General features: G+C 40.1%; 1 protein-coding gene across 3 annotated transcripts in view; it reads right to left on the bottom strand.

The window, feature by feature from the left end:
* The window catches only part of LOC133650712 (low-density lipoprotein receptor-related protein 1-like), a 294864-nt gene that overhangs the window by 126255 nt on the left and 146535 nt on the right, over positions 1-22074 (bottom strand). For all 3 annotated transcript variants that reach the window (XM_062048313.1, XM_062048295.1, XM_062048304.1), the window contains exons 4-6: positions 18483-18602; positions 18200-18328; positions 17832-18095 (exon numbers count right to left, since the gene is read on the bottom strand). In XM_062048313.1, the coding sequence (XP_061904297.1) occupies positions 17832-18095; positions 18200-18328; positions 18483-18602 (513 nt within the window). The remainder of the gene's footprint in view (positions 1-17831; positions 18096-18199; positions 18329-18482; positions 18603-22074) is intronic.

Genomic DNA, 22074 nt, shown 5'->3' with positions numbered 1-22074 from the left:
ATCTGATTTCCACCAGGGAAACTTGGCCATTGTGCCGCATTTCTGAGGTTTATGGGAGTCAGCGGCCGTATTCCCTGAGGTACTCTTAATTTTCAACACACAGTTCTCTGTTTAAATACTTCCAGCTGCCCCACGACATGCTGATTCACTGATTAAGGCAAGGATAAACAAAGGTAAGGAGAGGGAGAGATTGCGCAATAGTGTGAAAGTGGAAGAATGTCTGTGACACACGCTTTCTTTCCATTTTCCTTCACCAGAGAAGCTTTATTCTCTCCACCTCCCTCCTTGGTCTGGATTCATTGAGAACACTTCTGCTTATCTCAAACGGTAAAGAACCCAGAACAAGAGAACTCTAAAAACAGACGCCTCCTTCATCTTTTTTGTGAGCATGTTTTCTCTGTTGTCCCCCCACACAGGGAGTTTGAAAAACAACAACAAACTGGGAGTTCTTGTTTACCTAAAAAGTCGGAACCAAATGGAGCAGGACTTAGCAATGTTTTACGCAACATATACAAACATATACAGGGGGGAAGTAAAAGGCATTCTCGGTTTTGCTGGAAATTAGAGAAGTGCTTGTATTGCTGCATTGACCTTCATATACATGTATATATAGTTTTTGCACAGAGTAAAAAACAAACTTTTGTGTTTGCAAACCTTACAAAAACACCTGATTCTAGTAAAACTCACAGAGATACATTAATACAGGCATTATTAGACTTATTGCATGTTTGGTTTTGTAGTTATATTGGAATAACTTTCATATTTAGTATGACAATTATACTGTCATATTGAGTAAAAAAACTAACTTTTGTGTTTGCAAACCATACATAAGCTCATGTTTCTAGTAAAACACACAAAGATACACTATTTCAGGCATTATTAGATATTTTGCATGTTTGGTTTAGGAGTTTTGTTTGAATACGTTTTTTTCTGTTGCTTTTTTCGCATTATCTCTTGGATTCTAAGAACATTACTGTCATATTGAGTAAAAAAACACATTTTTGTGTTTGCAAACCGTACAAAAGCATGTTTCTAGTAAAACTCACAAAGATACACTATTCCAGGCATCATTAGACATTTTGCATGATTGGTTTAGGAGTTATGTTTCAATAAATTTGTATTGCTTTTTTCGCATTATCTCAGGATTCTAAGAACATTACTGTCATATTGAGTAGAAAAAACAATTTTTGTGTTAGCAAACCTTACAAAAGCATATGTTTCTAGTAAAACTTACAAAGATACATTATTTCAGGCATTATAAGACATTTCGCACATTTATTTTAGGAGTTAGTGTCACTGAACACAAGGCATAAAAAAGAATGATTGTGCATGTGAGCTGTGTGGTTGGTATTATATGTTTTTTATGTATTTATTTGTATATATTTATCTTAGTACCAATGTTCTTATGTTTTTATGTGTCATTATGAATTTGCACTAAATGAGTTTGCTTGCAATTTCGTTGTACAATGTACAATGACAATAAAGATCTAATCTATTCTATTCTATTATGTTTGAATAATTTTTTTGATTTTTTCGTATTATCTCAGTATAATAAGAGCATTACTGTCATATTGAGTAAAAAAACATTTTTTTGTGTTTGCAAACCTTAGTTTTGTTCAAAACCTTTGTCCATGTTCTCACATCACATGGACAAAAAGATAAGACTTTCTGGAGGAAAGTTCTGTGGTCAGATGAAACAAAAATCTAGCTGTTTGGCCACAATACCCAGCAATATGTTTGGAAAAGAAAAGGTGAGGCCTTTAATCCCAGGAACACCATGACTACCGTCAAGCATGGTGGTGGTAGTATTATGCTCTGGGCCTGTTTTGATGACAATGGAACTGGTGCTTTACAGAGAGTAAATGGGACAATGAAAAAGGAGGGGTACCTCCAAATTATCCAGGACAACCTAAAATCATCAGCCCGGAGGTTGGGAGCAGTTGGGTGTTCCAACAGGACAATGACCCCAAACACACGTCAAAAGTGGTAAAGGAATGGCTAAATCAGGCTGGAATGAAGGTTTTAGAATGGCCTTGTCAAGACTGGGTTCTTGGGTTTTGTTCCTCCAGAAGGCAACGGAAAGTTGGCGCGAGCCAGACGTGAGTTTGAATACATGTTTTAATTTTAACCAATAAAAAAAAGGAATAAACAAAAGGCGCTCACAGTGGAGGTAAAAAACTTGACTAGGAAAACAAAAGACGCGCACAAAGGCGGAAATACAAAACTTGGTAATAAACACAAAACTTGCACAAATGCAGAATCTATGAACAATTAAACAAAAACACTAGCTGTGGCATAAATGAACAAAACTTACTTGGCAAAGAACTGTGACATGACATGAAGCAGAGTGCTGAAATAGTGTGAGGACGCCAGGACGAACAACAGAAACAGACAGATTTAAATAGTGACGTGATCAGTGAAAACAGGTGCATGACTCGAAACGTGAAACAGGTGCGTGACAAGACAGGTGAAAACTAATGGGTGACCATGGAAACCAAACCAAACAAGGAAGTGCAACCAGGAACTAAAAAGAGTCCAAAAAACAAACACATGGCCAAAACAAAAACATGAACAGACATGACAGAACCCCCCCCTTACGGACAGATCCCAGATGTCCAAAAAGAGGATCAAGAGTCATGGGAGGGCGGGAGGGGGACATGGCGGTGGGTCGCCAGGCCAAGTGGCCCCGAATCCACCGAGGCATAGTCATGTGGCGGCGGCGAGTGGAACGCCGCCGCCACAGGCGAGGTGGGCGACCCGGGAAGGGCCACATGCGTGGCCGATGAAGAGGTGGGCGCACTTGGCGTGGCGGACGACCAGGTAGTGGCCACAACCGTGGCAGACGAGGAGGCAGGCGCGTCGTCGTCATTGCAGGCGTGGAAGCCGCAGATGACGCAGGTGCGGGTGCAGCAGGCGAAGCAGGCGGCGAAGCTTGGCGTGGCACTTCGGGCGGAGAAGCTTGGTCTTGGCCGCTTGGAGGGTCTTGGCTGCTTGGAGGGTCTTGGTCTTGGCGAGGGTCTGGGTCTTGGCGAGGGTCTTGGTCCTGGTAGTCTTGGTGTTGGTAGTCTTGGCAGTCTTGGCAGTCTTTGCAGTCTTGGCAGTCTTGGTCGTCTTGGTCTTGGGGTGGTGTGTCTTGGTCTTGGCGTGGTGTGTCTTGGTCTTGGCGTGAGGGGTCTTGGTCTTGGCGTGAGGGGTCTTGGTCTTGGCGTGAGGGGTCTTGGACTTGGTCTTGGCGTGAGGGGTCTTGGACTTGGTCTTGGCTTGAGGGGTCTTGGACTTGGTATGAGGGGCCTTGGACTTGGTCTTGGCTTGAGGGGTCTTGGACTTGGTCTTGGCTTGAGGGGTCTTGGACTTGGTGTTGGCATGGTTGGTCTTGGTCTTGGACTTGGCGTGGTTGATCTTGGACTTGGCGTGGTTGGTCTTGGTCTTGGACTTGGCGTGGTTGGTCTTGGTCTTGGACTTGGCGTGGTTGGTCTTGGACTTGGACTTGGCGTGGTTGGTCTTGGACTTGGACTTGGCGTGGTTGGTCTTGGACTTTGACTTGGTGTGGCGGTGCTTGGACTTGGTCTTGGCTTGGGGGTGCTTGGTCTTGGCGTGGAGCTGCGACTGGCGGCACTTGGCGTCGTGGAGCTGCGACTGGCGGTACTTGGCGTCGTGGAGCTGCGACTGGCGGCACTTGGCGTCGTGGAGCTGCGACTGGCGGCACTTGGCGTCGTGGAGCTGCGACTGGCGGCACTTGGCGTCGTGAAGCTGCGACTGGCGGCACTTGGCGTCGTGAAGCTGTGACTGGCGGCACTTGGCGGCGTGGAGCAGGTAGCGGAACTTGGCGTGGAGCTACCACGGGTGGCGCTTGGCGTGGAGTTGCGACTGGTGGCGCTTGGCGTGGAGCTGCGACTGGTGGCGCTTGGCGTGGAGCTGCGACTGGTGGCGCTTGGCGTGGAGCTGCGACTGGTGGCGCTTGGCGTGGAGCAGGTGGAGGTGGCCTAGCTGGAGGCTGTGGCTTGGCAGATCGAAGAACGACCCCACCTGAACAGTCCCCAGCCCTAGCCCCCCCCTCAAGGAGCGGATCCCAGACGCGCTCCCTGCGGTCTGGAACCGTCCTTTGGGGTGGGTGGAGGGAGGTCAGGAGGGGGGCAGAATCTTCCCCCCCCAAACTGTCCAAAAAGTCTTTTTTCCTGGGATTGAGTGGGTGAAAAAAAAAATTGTGTGACTTGGGCGTGGCTTGAGTCCTGGGGGGCGGGGCATGAAAACTGGGTGACTGTGACTGATATGCTCTAATTTGTAAAAACATGTCCCGATAATGCTCTATCTTGGACTTAGAGTCTTTTGCTGGGGGCGGGTGATCACAACAAAAATAGTTCAGAGAAAAAAAATCTTGAGCTGTGATGTCATCAGGTTGACGCCGGGCTGCCTGTGGCTTGCTTCCGCCCGCAGGGGGAGGAGCTTGCGGGAGTGACGTGTCCTCTCTGCTTGCGGAAGCCCTCCCTGGCGTCCTTCGTCGGGAGTGGCGCCTCCGGAACTGCGGTGACGCAGCGCAGTCCTCGGACCAAATGGAGTCTCTGTACTCTAAGGAGGAGTAGCGCAGCGATTCCTCCTCCATGGCGCGGAGGACCTCCCTCGCTGCCTCGTCAAAACCGTCCAACTTTCGTTTGGAGAAACTGTTATGCTGGCGTCCTACTGTCAAAACTGGGTTCTTGGGTTTTGTTCCTCCAGAAGGCAACGGAAAGTTGGCGCGAGCCAGACGTGAGTTTGAATACATGTTTTAATTTTAACCAATAAAAAAAAGGAATAAACAAAAGGCGCTCACAGTGGAGGTAAAAAACTTGACTAGGAAAACAAAAGACGCGCACAAAGGCGGAAATACAAAACTTGGTAATAAACACAAAACTTGCACAAATGCAGAAACTATGAACAATTAAACAAAAACACTAGCTGTGGCATAAATGAACAAAACTTACTTGGCAAAGAACTGTGACATGACATGAAGCAGAGTGCTGAAATAGTGTGAGGACGCCAGGACGAACAACAGAAACAGACAGATTTAAATAGTGACGTGATCAGTGAAAACAGGTGCGTGACTCGAAACGTGAAACAGGTGCGTGACAAGACAGGTGAAAACTAATGGGTGACCATGGAAACCAAACCAAACAAGGAAGTGCAACCAGGAACTAAAAAGAGTCCAAAAAACAAACACATGGCCAAAACAAAAACATGAACAGACATGACAGGCCTTCCCAAAGTCCTGACTCAAATGTGTGGACAATGCTAAAGAAACAAGTCCATGTCAGAAAACCAACAAATTTAGCTGAACTGCACCAATTTTGTCAAGAGGAGTGGTCAAAAATTCAAGCAGAAGCTTGTGGATGGCTACCAAAAGCACCTTATTGCAGTGAAACTTGCCAAGGGACATGTAACCAAATATAACATTGCTGTATGTAAACTTTTGACCCAGCAGATTTGGTAACATTTTCAGTAGACCCATAATAAATTCATAAAGGAACCAAACTTCATGAATGTTTTGTGACCAACAAATATGTGCTCCTATCACTCTATCACAGTGGTTCTTAACCTTGTTGGAGGTACCGAACCCCATTAGTTTCATATGCACATTCACCGAACCCTTCTTTAGTGAAAAATAAAATGTTTTGTTTTTTCAAATTCAAGACAAAGTTATATGTTTTTGGTAACACTTTAGTATGGGGAACATATTCTAAGTAACAAAGACTTAATTTAGAGTTATTTGGTTATGGTTAGGGTTAAACGGTCAGGGCCAGGGTTAGAGGGTTAGGGTTATAATAAAGCCATGCCGAATAAGGCATTAATACTTAATTAGTACTTAATAATGACTAGTTAAGAGCCAATATGTTACTAATTTGCATGTTAATAGGCAACTAATTAATGGTGAATATGTTCCCCATACTAAAGTGTTACCATGTTTTTTTACTGGTGCACAAAATGAACCGTGCATGAACATCACCTTGTTCAAAGAACAAAACCAACACAGTGTCTAAACTCACAACAAATTACACACCTGCAAATCAGTGTGACTTCTGCTGTTGCCGTATCCATAATACGCCGATAGGGAGACATTTTTATTTACACGATGAGTCGGGTGTGTTTTGACCTTCGCCGAACCCCTGAGGCCGACTCACTGAACCCCTAGGGTTCGATTGAACCCAGGTTAAGAACCACTGCTCTATCACAAAAAAATAAGAGTTGTAGAAATTATTGGAAACTCAAGACAGCCATGACATTATGTTCTTTACAAGTGTATGTAAACTTTTGATCGCGACTGTAAATATAAGAATAATTTTTTCGGGGATTTGAATGTGAATGGATTTTTTTAAGCACCCCTGTGGAGAGATACTTTCCAAAAACAGAGTGGAAAATCTGTTTTATTTATCTATTTTTGTGAAGGGAAGGTCCATTTGAATTACTTATGAATTTTCTGCCATAGTTGAACCATCGTTTTTTTTACTGTTTTCTTCCTGAAGTGATGGTTAGATACGTTTCCAGGTATATTACCATTTAATTTTAAGCAAAAAGCATTTCTATTTTCATGCAGATATGTGGTGCGCCAATTCTTTTTTCCACATTTATAATAGGATGTTTTTCTCTTTTTGTTGCCACCTGCCCCAGAATCATTAGTGGTAGAGTGGAACCTGCTTACAGTACCGGTAAGTCGGTACCGTTTGTGTAAACAACCCGCCTATGTCGACAAATTCATCAAGTCCTGTTGCACTGTGTTCTTCTTATTATGAAAAAGTGTCCGCTTAGGTCAACATACTATTTGACAGCAAAAGGGTTCATTTCTAGATATACTCCGATTAATCGGCCATTGATAGAAAAGTACATTAAGGACCCATGTCGATTAACACCTTTCAGTGCTGATCACAAAAAACTATTTGCTAAACAATTTAATGTACTGTAATAATAAGGATAATAATAATGGAATCGATTCATACAGCACTTTTTCCTAGTGACTCAAAGCGTGTGACAGTGAGAACCCATCATTTGTTTACTCCACACTTCCTGTTTAGTGCAAAGCACTGTACACTTCAGTATTAAGATGGATTCTAGCACAGCAATTAAAAAAAAAAACACCTATTCAATTAAATACTTATTTAGATTGTTTACCACTGGGAGAAAGATTTGCACATGTACGAAAGCTTTATTTCCACCGATTGGACATCTAGGTAATTGTTTGTTGTGTTTGTTTAAAAGTTTTGGGCGGATTTTAATTAAACTTTCAGGAAATGTAAGAAATTGGATAAGGAACAAGTGATTCGATTTTGGGGGTTATGCGGATCATTTCTACTATGTTTTCTTATGTTTACTTTGGAGACTGACCCGCCTCCACCCACAGAGACAAAGGGAGCGGATGACTGACAAAAGGGTTCACCATGTTTATTTTATTTTGCTATAGGTAGCTCAAAAGCTATTGGCAGATTGTGATTAAACTGTAAAAAAATGTCAGAAATTGGATAAGAAACAAGTGATTACATTTTGGAGATGATCTGGATCACCATCGGGATTCAAGGATTTTAGGATTCTTTAATATTAGAAGATAGGACCTGGCGGAGGTCTGCGCTCCCTGATATGTTTTTCTTGTTTTCCTTGTAGTCAAAACATGCAACTAAATAGGCACAGCAGCTATTGTTAGATACGAGTGAGAAATATCATATGAAAACAGAATAATCTGAATAAAAATATTCACACATGGGGGAAAGGGATGACAGCAAACTGAAAAGAGTTATCATAGCACATTCTCTTTGTGGCTGCGGTCAAAGTCACAAGTAGATGTGCAAGCGATGGTTGTTTTAGTCTCGTTTCTGCTTTTGTCAATGTCAGTGCGCCAGTCCAAAGGGTGTTGACTGTACAATCCCATCATCTCATGTCATACAGTGTGCCGTACGATATGATTAGTGGGACTGTTTATGTTGATTTATGTCATATTCACCTACTGCCTCATTCTTGTCTGAGCCCAAGCTGTTGATTGCAGGGGCAGACGCTGTCTACAATGTGGTCATAAATACAGCATGGTGCTCCTTGACTTTTTTTTCTGAAATCTTGAACTGGTCTGAGTGCCATATTGCAACCCTTGTGGTTCAAGTAGTGACACCCATGACTGGAGCCACCCAACCCCCACTCTCCTTTGCCAGCTTGGCTGCATGTGGCACTCCTTCCCAAGCATCTGGCCATCGCGTCAGAAAGAGAAGCATGGAAAAACAAGAGTGTTTGCCTTTAAATTCTGCCATGGTTTGCAGACAGGAAAGGGGAGAAGAGCAGCAGTGGCACTAAAGTGAAGTCAAGCCAGTGAAGTGTACAATGTTTCATTGTCCATGAAGGCTAGAGTGGATGTGAATGGGCAGGAGATTTTTGTTTAAACGTGCTGGCTGGCTTGACTTTTAGCAGCACATGACCCCGTAAGGAGATTTCAAGCCGGCTTGTGTGCTGAGCAGAACACGGTGTTGGTGCGGGCTGTGCAAGGGAGGGCGAGCAGGTCTATCCTGGAGGCTTAGCAGCAGCTCTGAGATCAGCCCTCCAGTGCACAACATGTCTACGTTGCACTGAGCCTCGTTTCGGGGATTCTCACAGGGAGCGAACACTTACAGTACATGTCGCACAATAGCATTCTGACTTTACAGCGGCACCTTTTGCTTCGCAATCTGTTTCAAAAGGTCCAACCAAAACTGATGCAATGTTTCCCACAAGAAATGTCAATCCAATTATTCCATAAAAAAAAGCTACACAAAAAATATTATATAGAGAATAATTACAGTTTTACAAGCAGAAAACCATGTAACATACTGTACATACCAATGATTAAAGGCCTACTGAAACCCACTACTACCGACCACGCAGTCTGATAGTTTATATATCAATGATGAAATCTTAACATTGCAACACATGCCAATACAGCCGGGTTAACTTATAAAGTGCAATTTTAAATTTCCCGCAAAACTTCCGGTTGAAAACGTCTATGTATGATGACGTATGCGCGTGACGTCAATCGTTGAAACGTAAGTATTCGGACACCATTGTATCCAATACAAAAAGCTCTGTTTTCATCGCAAAATTCCACAGTATTCTGGACATCTGTGTTGGTGAATCTTTTGCAATTTGTTTAATGAACAATGAAGACTGCAAAGAAGAAAGCTGTAGGTGGGATCGGTGTATTAGCGGCTGGCTGCAGCAACACAACCAGGAGGACTTTGACTTGGATAGCAGACGCGCTATCCGACGCTAGCCGCCGACCGCATCGATGATCGGGTGAAATCCTTCGTCGCTCCGTCGATCGCTGGAACGCAGGTGAGCACGGGTGTTGATGAGCAGATGAGGGCTGGCTGGCGTAGGTGGATAGGTAATGTTTTTATCATAGCTCTGTGAGGTCCCGTAGCTAAGTTAGCTTCAATGGCGTCGTTAGCAACAGCATTGTTAAGCTTCGCCAGGCTGGAAAGCATTAACTGTGTAGTTACAGGTCCAGGATTTAATAGTATTGTTGATTTTCTGTCTATCCTTCCAGTCAGGGATTTATTTCTTTTGTTTCTATCTGCAGTTAAGCCCGATGCTATCACGTTAGCTCAGTAGCTAAAGTGCTTCGCCGATGTATTGTCGTGGAGATAAAAGTCACTGTGAATGTCCATTTCGCGTTCTCGACTCTCATTTTCAAGAGGATATAGTATCCGAGGTGGTTTAAAATACAAATCCGTGATCCACAATAGAAAAAGGAGAAAGTGTGGAATCCCATGAGCCCTTGTACCTAAGTTACGGTCAGAGCGAAAAAAGATACGTCCTGCACTGCACTCTAGTCCTTCACTCTTACATTCCTCATCCACAAATCTTTCATCCTCGCTCAAATTAATTGGGTATTCGTCGCTTTCTCGGTCCGAATCGCTCTCGATGCTTGTTTAAACAATGGGGAAATGTGAGGAGCCCTTCAACCTGCGACGTCACGCTACTTCCGGTACAGGCAAGGCTTTTTTTATCAGCGGCCAAAAGTTGCGCACTTTATCGTCGATGTTCTTTACTAAATCCTTTCAGCAAAAATATGACAATATAGCGAAATGATCAAGTATGACACATAGAATGGATCTGCTATCCCCGTTTAAATAAAAACATTTCATTTCAGTAGGCCTTTAATAGAAACTTTATAAAAGACTCTTTTTGGCTAAGACGACAATGAGAGTAGTTCTTTTTTGTATTCAATAGTGTTTCTTACGTTCTTTATCAAAATGCTGGCAGCTGCAACTTTCTGGTGGCTTATTTTGCAGTCGTGCTCAATAAAAAAAGCATACAGACTGACACAGAAACAAATCATTTTGCTTGGGCAATGGATTCTGCAGAATGAAAGGCAGGCAAACGGATTACTTTGTCACGCGCAATGTTTGGCCGTATCATAACCAGGGCGGTTCCTGACCCTACCACCATCGAGATTAATCTAAAAGCACACCTGTTCCACACTGCTTTTAATTTACGGCTTTCACATTTAGTAATATGTCAGATTATAATATTTTAAAGCCCCAGTTGATGACTCTCTATTTTGGTTGATTTTAGCGGCACCAGTGGACCAAAGCGTGAGTGTTTTGCCAGAAGAAGACCACATTTCCAATGAAGATTAGCGCATATAGCGTTTTACTGACATGATGCCCGCTGTAATATTGGCACAAATTAGAGACTTAGACTTAGACAAACTTTATTGATCCACAAGGGAAATTGTTCCACACAGTAGCGTTGGCCGGTTCATCTCGTATTAGACAAAAGGTTCTTTTTTTTGTTCGTGAATAGCGTTGCCATGGTAACACGAAATGTTCCCAACTTAAAATACGCCCATCGGCGCGAACAAGACCTTTCCGACGGTATAACATATGTGGGGGTTCGTTGGCCGGTTCGTCTCGTATTAGACAAAAGGGATGTACCCATTCCATAGGCCAGTTTTTTTTCTTTATTCGTGAATTTTTTTTGTTTATTTGTGAATAGCGTCGCCATGTTAACTTGAAATGTTCCCAATTTAAAATGCGCCCATCAGCGTGAAAGAAAAAAAAAGTAAAAAAATAAATAAAATTAAAAAAAATTATATATATATATATATATATATATATATATATATATATATATATATATATATATATATATATATATATATATATATATATATATATATATATATATATATATATATATATATATATATGTATATTACGTCTGTTAAATAGCAGACACTATCAAAATGATCTTGTATTGCGCCACAAACTTGACGCTACTACCAAGAATGTATTGGAGGGAATGCGGGTCGATCTAAGGTTTTTTCGATGGAAGTATTTATTGCTACCACGCAAGTTTCCGATAGCTAACTTTAGCATTATCATTTTGATTTGAGCATTGAAAGTCACTTACTAGTTTAGCAGGAACAAAGCCAAGGCAGCAGTGCTCTGAAATCCCTCGTCTTTGAGCTCATGCCAGCAAATGAAAGCCGAGGCAATGTTGATCCTGACTGTGCTTTTACCCGTGTAAACTTTGTTTTTCTTTTTTGGTCACCTCAGAAAAAACTTTTAATTTCTTTGGTTGTTTACAGCTTCTACCATGATAGCAATAATTGCACGTAGGCGTTCGCATCGACTTCCGTCTTTTTAACGAATGGGAAAAGGGGAAGTGACACATGCCGTGAAGCAATCAGAATCACAATCAGAAATACGCAATTCAGCATATTTGTAGTTTTTTGTGTGGCAGGTTTCCTGCCCCCTCCTCAATGTCGCAAAGTGACAGTAAAAAGCGATACAGACCCCCCCCAGGACACGACTGAGGTGTCAATCAACTAGATGTAAGTCCAGGTATCATCCCAAAAGTTATGAAAATATTTTATGAAGGTTGAAAAGTTACTTAGTGCTGCTTTAATTCTCCTTCTTGTATGCATTTTTCCACTGTTTTACACTTAGTTTTATTAATTTTTATTTTTATATTCACAATTTTATACACTCATATTTATATTTACCCTGTAAAAAGTTAGAATTTTTGAAACGGGCTCCAGAAATAAAACACATTATTACTATTTTTTAAAAAGATTATACTTTTTTTGGGAGGGTGTTCTCACCGACGTTTATTAATTTCCTTTGGTTTAAAAAAAAAAAGTATTTCAATGATTTTTTGAAATGTTATTTTGTCTCTCTTTCATTAAACCATGAACGGTCTGCAATGTTTACATCATTTTAATTTTGCCCACTGTATTTACAGAATGTTCGACTCCAGCAAGCCCTCATTTGATGAGTCGTGTGCACAACAATATGAAAGTTTTCCGAATGTTGCAATGACTTGATTAAATAGTGCAAGTCTTGGAGGAGGATCTGACACTTCTATGCAAAGAAGCGGAAGAGAAAAGAGAGACAGAGATGGTGGTGGAGTCACATCTGGACAGCCCATCTGTGGCGTACCGAGGTCGTGAGTCACTCTAACCACACAGGCATCATTTCCTGTATGTTCTCCTGCCTTTGGTTGCCTTCACCTCCTCCTCCTTTCATGAAAAACTGTAAACAAAAACCTCCCCCCTCTGCCACACACTGAGTACTGTCTGGTCTTCAGTAGATCCAAAACCCTCAAATGCTCCCAGACTTCCAAAGAAGTTCATTAGGTCTTCAAAAAATTACGCAATCTGTTATTCTTATAGCCAGACCTGTGTGTTTACTTCCGCACCTGAGGTTGTCACGTGATGGAATAACAAATATTGAATAACAAATTGCATGCTCCCAGACATGCCATTTTTGAACAGCTTTTATTTTGCCTCCTCACGCAAGCACCAGATGCTGTTTATTCTCTTTCTCATTACAATATCAATCTGCTCTTTATCAAATCTGTTATTTCTTTCATTACACGTTGAAAGATGCACAAATATGAACACGTTAATGATTGTATTATTTCAACTTGGTTGCAAGAAGAGAAATGTACTTGAATTACTTGCTTATTTCGGCGAGGAAAAGGGTTAGGCCTGAAGCAGCTGGTATTTCCTGCTTAGATTTGATTGCAAGTTTCATGATTAGTTCCATTTGAATCTTTGTTGTAACACACACATCTTTACTGCACCAAGCAATAGTTGAAGTCAATTTTTTTTCAATGCAAATAGAACAATAACGTTTTAACCCATAACACCCTTACCCATACTTTAAATTATCTAAATAAGGTTCTATACAGCTTTGTTGACTAAATAAGTCCCAAAGTGATGTACAGGAAACATTATGGAGTACAGTAGTTGTCATGTGACAGTCATATGACTAACCTAAATGTAGCTTCCCCAAAATGGCAGTGTGTCCTTTAAAGTGCTGGAGTTGTTTTACAAAAGCTTTTTTTTTTGCCATTTAAGGCCATTTTAAACACATTTAAAAATTATAATGCTTTTATAGTGTGTCAAATATTACAACTCACCTGGTCTTCCTATATTTCTTGAATTAGTTCTTATAAAACAAGTTTGGAAAATATTACTACTACTTGACGTATTTGTCACAATCGCAAAAATGTTAACAAGCCACTCAAAAAATTGTGTTAATTTTAAATGAATATATGATATTTAGTTCAATTCAAATGACATTTTTGGTAATAAGTACAAAAAAGTGTCAAGTTAGAAGTACACTTAGCAGAACCCATTTTTACCTCTTACATCATTTCAGCATGAATAAGTTTGAGTTCTTATGGGTTAATGGAGAAAAGTCCAAAAAATACAACATATTCTGACTCATGTAATGCAGTATAAAGCATAAAGTGTCTGCTGCAAAAGTATTTTATAACAGTACTGTATATACGTGCACCTATCTCCAAATAAACCAAATTAACCAATACTCTTTGTTTATACTCAATGCAATTGGATTGTTTATGTCTGTTGTTCAAATCCCAGCAGTGGCAGCAGAAGCGGCACATGACGGGCAGCAAAACTAAGCACAATTAAATCAGATTAATCTGTCTGATTTACGATTCTTACCGACTTGTTTCCAGATATGGATGTGGCCAAAAAAGTATTTTATAGCACTAGCGCTGCAGTTTTTATTTTAAAACCGTGCTCTTGTGTGTATTATTTATGAAGTGCAAGCATCATTTATGCTTGACCTGCATGCATAATCATACCACAGTATTAAACATTACTTTCATAAACATATCATGGAGATAGAAAAGTTTCATCAAAATGCATACATAACTTTTTGAGCAATGTTGCTAACTAACTAACCAAAAAACTAACTGACAAACAAACCCGAGCAAATACATAATCTCCTGGTGAAGATAATTAATCGAAAGATAAATTACACTGCATGTTTGTTTTCATTTTTCATTGTTTCTCGCTTTAAACGGGTTGCGAGAAGGTTCACTTTTTGCATTGGCATTGCTTTTATTCTGTAGCAAAATTAAATAAACGGAGTGAACCATTTTATCAGTCATCCAGTCTCTTTGTCTTTGTCTCTCGGAGCTGCTAGCATAAATACATAGACATTCAGCCTAAGAATGTAAAGTAAGATAACGTAGTACTAGGGATGTAACGATAAATGGTATTAATGATAAACGTTAAAACTCCTGACGGTTAGTATTACCGTTTTAAATTAGAATGATCGGGAAACTGTGATAGATAACTGCACTTTGATAAACTCACTCACTGAGGGGCACCAGCTCGTTAGTTTAAATGCTAACATGAAAATAAGATACATTAATGTCTTTCCCCATTAAGAAACAATATACCCAGAGCTAAACTTAAATAAACACATGGCTGTCTGGGCAACTAAGATATTCAATTGTGCACATTGAAGCTTACTGTCTCGCAGAGTTCTATACTCTGAGAAATACGAGATCAGAGGTGTTTTCACGGTGCGTTCATTGACCGCTGAACATAGTAGGACGCCACAACACCTGCCAGAAATAATTAATAATTATATATTTTATTTGTTTTGCACTTTTCATTTAGATACATTCTAACATGCTTAAGTATAAACCAATATTAAAACAATAAAATCTTAGACATTAAAACAGATAAAATACTAAGACTAAAACACAATAAGTGAGGCATAAGAAACACAAAACTTGCAAAATAGTGGCTTTAAAACAGTGTGTCTATTTATTTGAGTTATTTTAAAAAATGACTTGGTTAGAAGATTTCAGTGTGTCTATAAGTAGCTATTGAGGACATTCAACAATAGTACGATAATAAAGATAACCGTGATAACTTTGGTCACGATAACCGTGATATTAAATATTCATATCGTTGCATCCTTATGTAGTATAAATCAGTGTTTTTCAACCTTTTTTGAGGCAAGGCACATTTTTTTCATTAAAAAATCCGGAGGCACACCACCAGCAGAAAACGTTAAAAAATTAAACTCCACCAGGTCGTCGTGCCTTATTTTGAGTTTGATGGTGTTTTCCTGTGTGTAGTGCTATAGTTCTTGTCTTGCGCTGTTATTTACTTCCTGTTTTGTTGGTGTTTTCCTGTAGCAGTTTCATGTCTTCCTTTGAGCACTATTCCGTGCACCTGCTTTGTGTTAGAAAGCAAGGCTATTTAAGTTGTTGCTATCCTTCTTTGTGTGGACATTGTTGATTGTCATGTCATGTACGGATGTACTTTGTGGACGCCGTAAGTTTTTGCTGTCGTCCAGCATTCTGTTTCTGTTTACTTTGCAGCCAGTTCAGTTTTACTTTCATTTTGCATAGCCATTGCCTTTTCCTTTCCCTTTTTGGTTTAAGCATTACATACCTTTTTACCTGTACACTGCCTCCCGCTGTGGTCTGCATATTGGGATCACAACAAACCATCCTCGTCTCACCCGACACATTCCGACTTTTACAAAGCAATTAACTACCTGCTGCCACCTACTGACATGGAGTATTACGTGGCTACCCTGCCGAGTTTTACTCAGCACAGACACTAAGCAACGGCACATTATTTTATTTTTTTATTAATTATCCCATCCATCCATCCATTTTCTACCGCTTATTCCCTTCGGGGTCACGGGGAGCGCTGGAGCCTATCTCAGCTACAAATTGATTTGCAAAAAATATTTTTTGAACAATTAGGTGAAGTTACATAATTTCCCACAGCACGCCAGACAACACAGTGGTTGAAAAACACTGGTGATCGGGATCACTCCTAAAATCTAATCACTTGTTCCTTATCCCACTTCTAACATTTTTTGAAAGTTTAATCAAAATCAGCCCAAAACATTTGAGTTATGTTGCTACCTAAGTAACCAACCAACTAACTAACTACAACGAATATATAAACTCCGGGCAGAAGTAATACTTCTCAACATTAAAGGTAGTTTGGTATGAAACAGTGGAATTTCGGGAAAAGCTAAATTTTTTGTGGAAAATGTGGAATTCTAACACATTTTTTAAAGTCTCCTGAATGAGCTAAACATTTTGGGATGGTTGGAATGGGTTGAGAAATGTGGAAGTAAATTGGCATAAAAAAAACAGCGGTGGAATAAGATAAAGAAATGAGAGAGTTTGGGTGCAGAATAACACGTGGATGAAGAACTTTCTCACAATTACGGATTCCCACATGCTGCTTTGGTCAGTTCATAATAAATATTGGGATTGTTTTTCTGAGAGGGTCCAAGCAACATGATCTAGCAAGGAACCAATTCAATGGTTGTTTCCAAAGGCTGACCTAAGAGGTTGAAGAAAAAATGGTCTTCAATGACTTCAAGAAGAAAATGACCCCTGTGGAGCCCATCAACATGGGAGGTGGCAGTAGTGGGGCAGTACAAGTACCTGAGAGTCCACTTGAACAGCAGACTGGACTGGAAGGACAACAGCAAAGTTGTATACAAGAAGGGCATGAGCAGACTCTTTTTCCTGAGGAAGCGTAGGTCCTTCAATGTGTGCAGCAAGTTGTTGGAGATCTTTTTTCAGTCTGTTGTGGCCAGTGCCCTGTACTTTGCAGTGGTTTGTTGGGGGAGCAGCACCAGCAGAAGGGACTTAAACCGGATTGACAAACTGATCCGGAAAGCCGGCCAAACTATTGGCACGCAGTTGGAAGCGTTTGTGTCAGTGAGGGACAGGAGGACACTGGACAAACTGCTCGCCATCATTGACAATCCTGTCCACCCACTCCACCAGACAATTGAGGGACAGCGGAGCTCATACTCCAACAGGCTCCTTCAGCTTCGTTCCCACAGTGTTCGATTCAAGAACGCCTTCATTCCGCACTCTATCCAGCTGTATAATCACTCGCCATACAGCAATAGATGATATCTGTCTAATACCTGACCACTTCTATGTTAGATACCTCTCTTTGTGATGTATATTTTCTGCTGGATCTACTCTCTATTTTATGCTGCCCTTTTGTTTTTTTGCTGCAGCTGTTACATATACTATAATATTGTACATGGTAATTGGGATTTGTTATATATTGTATATATTATATAAAAATATAATACAATTTAATAATGTAATATATCAGTATATATTATATGCTGTATATGTAATATAAAAATATTACATATATGTTATATTTTATATTGCTACTATGGTACATTTTTAGTCTACTTAATACCTGCATTATCCTTTCCATCTTTTCCCTTTCCAACTTTTGAAACTGAGCGACTGTGAGGAACAATTTCCCTTGTGGATCAATAAAGTTTGTCTAAGTCTAAGTCTTTGTAGCCACAGGTAGTTGGTTGCATCTGGCTTGAAGGAGTATAACAGAAGGGCAAATGAAAGTGAAAGTAACAGTAAATATGTCTTCTTGTGTGCAAAGGAGCCATGCCGTTTGTAATATTGGACGATACAACTGACTCTTATGGGCTCACCAATTAAAAAAAGTCTTGCAGTCCTGTGAAAACACGTAACTGTGCTGTACTCACGGTGCAAGCTGAGGGAGATGTTGATGACTCTCTCCTCACTGAAGCTTTTAAGATTGGGAATCTTGGCACATTTGAGATGCGTGGAAGAGGGTGAGTCTCCCACATGGATCCAGCAGACCATCTCCTGAGCGTACAGGAAGTCCATGGCTGTGGTTTGTTTTGTGCTGGTGGACAGCAGGCTGTGGACCGTAGTGCCGCTCAGGGAGGTGGCTTGAATATTCTGAGAGTTGGCGATCAACAGTACAGGCAGACGGTCCACTGGGACTGAGAAGAACAAACATAAACACGAAGAGGGCACATGAATAGAATATTCATGCCGTCCCAAAATGCTGCTGTCAGCGACTTTTAATGTTATTTTATTTTTTTACCGTTCTTGGCCTTGCAGGAGCGGTTGTCTGGCTGCGGCAAGTATCCCTCCACACATGAGCAAGAGTAGGAGCCTTCAGTGTTAGTACAGGACTGACTGCAGGTCCCATACAAACTGCACTCATTGAAGTCTGAACATACAAAAACAAAACCCACTATTAAGGTATGCACTCCACACACTGAGTCCGTCATCAGAGAGGGAATATATTGTAGAAGCTTATATTATTGACACTTGAGAAGATATACGTTAATAAAACAGTTGCCAAGTGTACATATACAACTCACCTTTGCATGTTTTCCCATCTGAGCTGATCTCATAACCACTTTTACAGTAACAAGCAGGTCCAGCTGGAGTCACTGCACAATTGTCCTGACAGCCCATGAGTGAGCAGTTGGATATAAACTCTGAGGAGGGAGAAAGGGGAGACTTTTATGACATGGTAACCATTGTGGTACACATATGCACGTTTTGTGTACGGTATTGAAGTAAGGATGTTTTAAGATTTGAAAATGCTGTATTAGTGCTTCTGACGGAAAGAGGATTTGTGCATTAAAAGTATGCAGTAATCCGCTGACAGTGCAGAAATGATACTGCGTTCACATAAGTTTAATTATGGAAGACTTAATACTGTCAGTATATACCATTTACAAGTCGGCATGTCGGGCAAAATATATTAAATGTGACTTTGTGGACTAGACAGTTGTTCTCAAACTTTTTTCACCAAGTGCTACATGAGAAAATATCTTGTCTATCCAAGTACCACCATAATGACGAACATTAAACAACATTAAGTATTCATTAAAAACAAGGCAGAGGTTTTATTTAACAAGTACATTTAATATTTTTGGCCACTGTAACATTACACACAGTTTGTAAGTAACACTGTGTTTGAACACAGAAAAATATTACAATGTACTTTTAATCAAGGGATTATTTGGCGTCCCACAAGACAGACCCTGCGTACTGTCCCACAGTTTGAGAATTACGGAACTACAGAATCCTGACAAAGGATGTAACGATTACCGGATTCCCAACAAAATACTGTTTCAAATTTTAATTATCGTCAAAACCGTGACTCATTACCGCACTTTGATAAAACAGATAGGGCACTTATCACTGGTTAGCACTGGGCAGCTGGTAAGCTGATTGCTATTTAGCAGCTAACAAGGTGATCGCCACCTGCAAGCTAGTGCACTAATCGCTAGCTCGTAGTTACATGAACGTGAAGTGAAGTGGCAACCCGAGTTTTGCCTTTAACATTTTGAAACACTCTAAAATCTTTACAAATAAAAAAAGGCTGCATTTTCTAATCGATTAAATCGAAATTAGTGGGATTAATGGTTTAACTCATACAAATCTATCTCGGATTTATTTATTAATATTAACGCACACATGCTAACAGTACAATTTCAATATTGATGACGTGCATTTATTGGGAAAAAAAGAAGAAAGGCTATGCCAAGCAGAATTTTATTTTATTTTAAAATATTTTTTTTACATGTATAGCTATATTTTTTAAGTGTGTTTTACAGAGGTGGGACCAAGTCATTGCTTTGCAAGTCACAAGTAAGTCTCAAGTCTTTGCCCTCAAGTCTCGAGTCAAGTCCCGAGTCAAGACAGGCAAGTCCCGAGTCAAGTCCAAAGTCAAGACTGGAAAGTCTCAAGTCAAGTCACAAGTCCTGCATTTTGAGTTTCGAGTCCTTTCAAGTCCTTTTGACCACAGACTAATATTTTTACACAGATTGTGTATGCTTTTAAACCGCTGTATTTATTTATTAAAACAAGTGCATTTGAAATAGCAGGAAAGAAAATAGTACTGACATTGCAATTCATAATAGCACTATTAACCAGTCATTTTAATAGTTTAAACAATTTTAAACATTTAACTCATTCCTTTACAGAATAAACACATTTGCAAAAACAAGTGCAACTGTACTTATTTGTACAAAAGTGTTAACATTGTATTTCCATGGCATATTGCATTGTAACTAGTTCCACAGCAGTTTCTATTCTGTTCTTACCTTATCTCATTGATCTCATCTCATACTGTATGTGTGTTGATGTGTGCGTACACATGAAAAACACAACAAATACATGAACATAACAATGAACAGAGTTGTACTTTTTAGATGTCAGGGCCCTATGCAATATGTACACATATTCTTAATATAGTATATATTTTAACTGACCTTTATTTGACTATGTTTTTCTTTTTGTAGGTGGCTAAAATATGCGGTGCTGCTGACCGCCGTCTAACGTTATGTTACTGTGTGTGATACATTGACTAACGTAACGTTATGTATAGGTACCTCATGCAACCCTGCTTAAAAAATCACTTGACAAAAAGTATGAATAAGGTAGCAAACTGCAGTGGACGCAACATATTGCCGTGTTTGAAATGACGTTATAACCATAAACATCTTATAAGTAGACGCAATATTGCTTGCTGTGACGCGAGCAATTTGCATCTTGAAGTGGTGATGAGGAGCCGGCGAGCAGCCTAAACTGACAGTTGACAGGTAGAAAACAAAGGCTGGTGTTCAGCGTTTTCCTGCTCAAATGAGCGGACTGTTGAAAATAGGAATCGGGGGATTACTTTTCACAAGTAAGATTTAACATTAATGTACTATTGGTTGTATTTTATGAAAATAACATTACCACAGAGTTGAGAAGGAGCAAAGATCTTCAATATTTGTATGTGAAAATCACAAATAAATCTTCTGGGGGAGGATGACGCCCCTACAGGGGTTTGGTTTACAAACTTTCTGCCCCACCTAAAACAAAATTCACCAGCCGCCATTGATTATAATGCATTCTCATTTTAGGCAAAATATAAGACAATACTTTCTTAACAGTATAAATGTAACCAGGAATAAGTCTTCAAGTAACAATATTCAAATACTAACATTGTTGGGTAAAACAGAATTTGGTTTTATTCTGAATCCAGTGAAACAGATTGGTGGTTTTAGCTGATATAAAGACTTTCAAGTGTTTATATATGTTTAAGTATTTGGCAGACGCTTTTATCCAAAGCGACATACATAAAAAATACATATATAACAATCACTGTAAACATGATCATTTAAGGGAAGAATGTAATACAAAATATCAATACAAAGTGTCACGACAGAATAAACTCTCTGCTGCTGCAGCAACAGAGATACGGTCTATAAAATATATAGATATCTAATGTATTCATACATTGTTTATGTAGCATGTATATATAACGTCATCATATTGTTTCTTCAATTTAAAAATAGCTGACCGTTTTTTACCCCTTTTCTGGGATTATATTCCCAGTTTTAATCTCGGACGTCTGGTCACTTATAGCGTATAAGAATATTCTATTACTGTTAAGCAAACTATGAATAATAAAACATGTGTCCGTTATCATAGCTACACGTATGACAAAAAAGCGCGTGAAAATGAGTGGTATTCGGTGAGGTAAAATGAATTAAATGCGTTGACAGTTCATTGCTCCTGCCAAATGAATTGCACTGAGTGGAGCGGATCACCACTCCAAGATGGCGGCCCCGCGTCTCGTCTGCGCCAGTAGGCAGTAGCGCTCGATGCTGTGTACCCTTATAAGATGTCTATGGTTATGACGTTAGCAGTGAGTTTACAGCCTCACTGATTTAACTACACAGCAAATAAAAGTCATGTTACTTAGCCAATAAACGTTATCTTACATTCAAACCTTACCCTTCTTTGTGCAACTTCAAATGTCGAACGAAGTTGGAAGTTGTTGCGTCTCCGTCTGTAATATTCGAACTGCGTGATTTGCATACGGCAATTCGTTGACCAAGTCGTAGTTTTTATACCCGAACGAAACCAACTTTGGTATAAATCTTTCTCACTGGCGCGTTGTTTGACAAC

The sequence above is a fragment of the Entelurus aequoreus genome, linkage group LG01 (genome assembly GCF_033978785.1).
Source record: "Entelurus aequoreus isolate RoL-2023_Sb linkage group LG01, RoL_Eaeq_v1.1, whole genome shotgun sequence".
Classification (NCBI taxonomy): domain Eukaryota; kingdom Metazoa; phylum Chordata; class Actinopteri; order Syngnathiformes; family Syngnathidae; genus Entelurus; species Entelurus aequoreus.
This window is presented reverse-complemented; position numbering and strand designations above follow the sequence as displayed.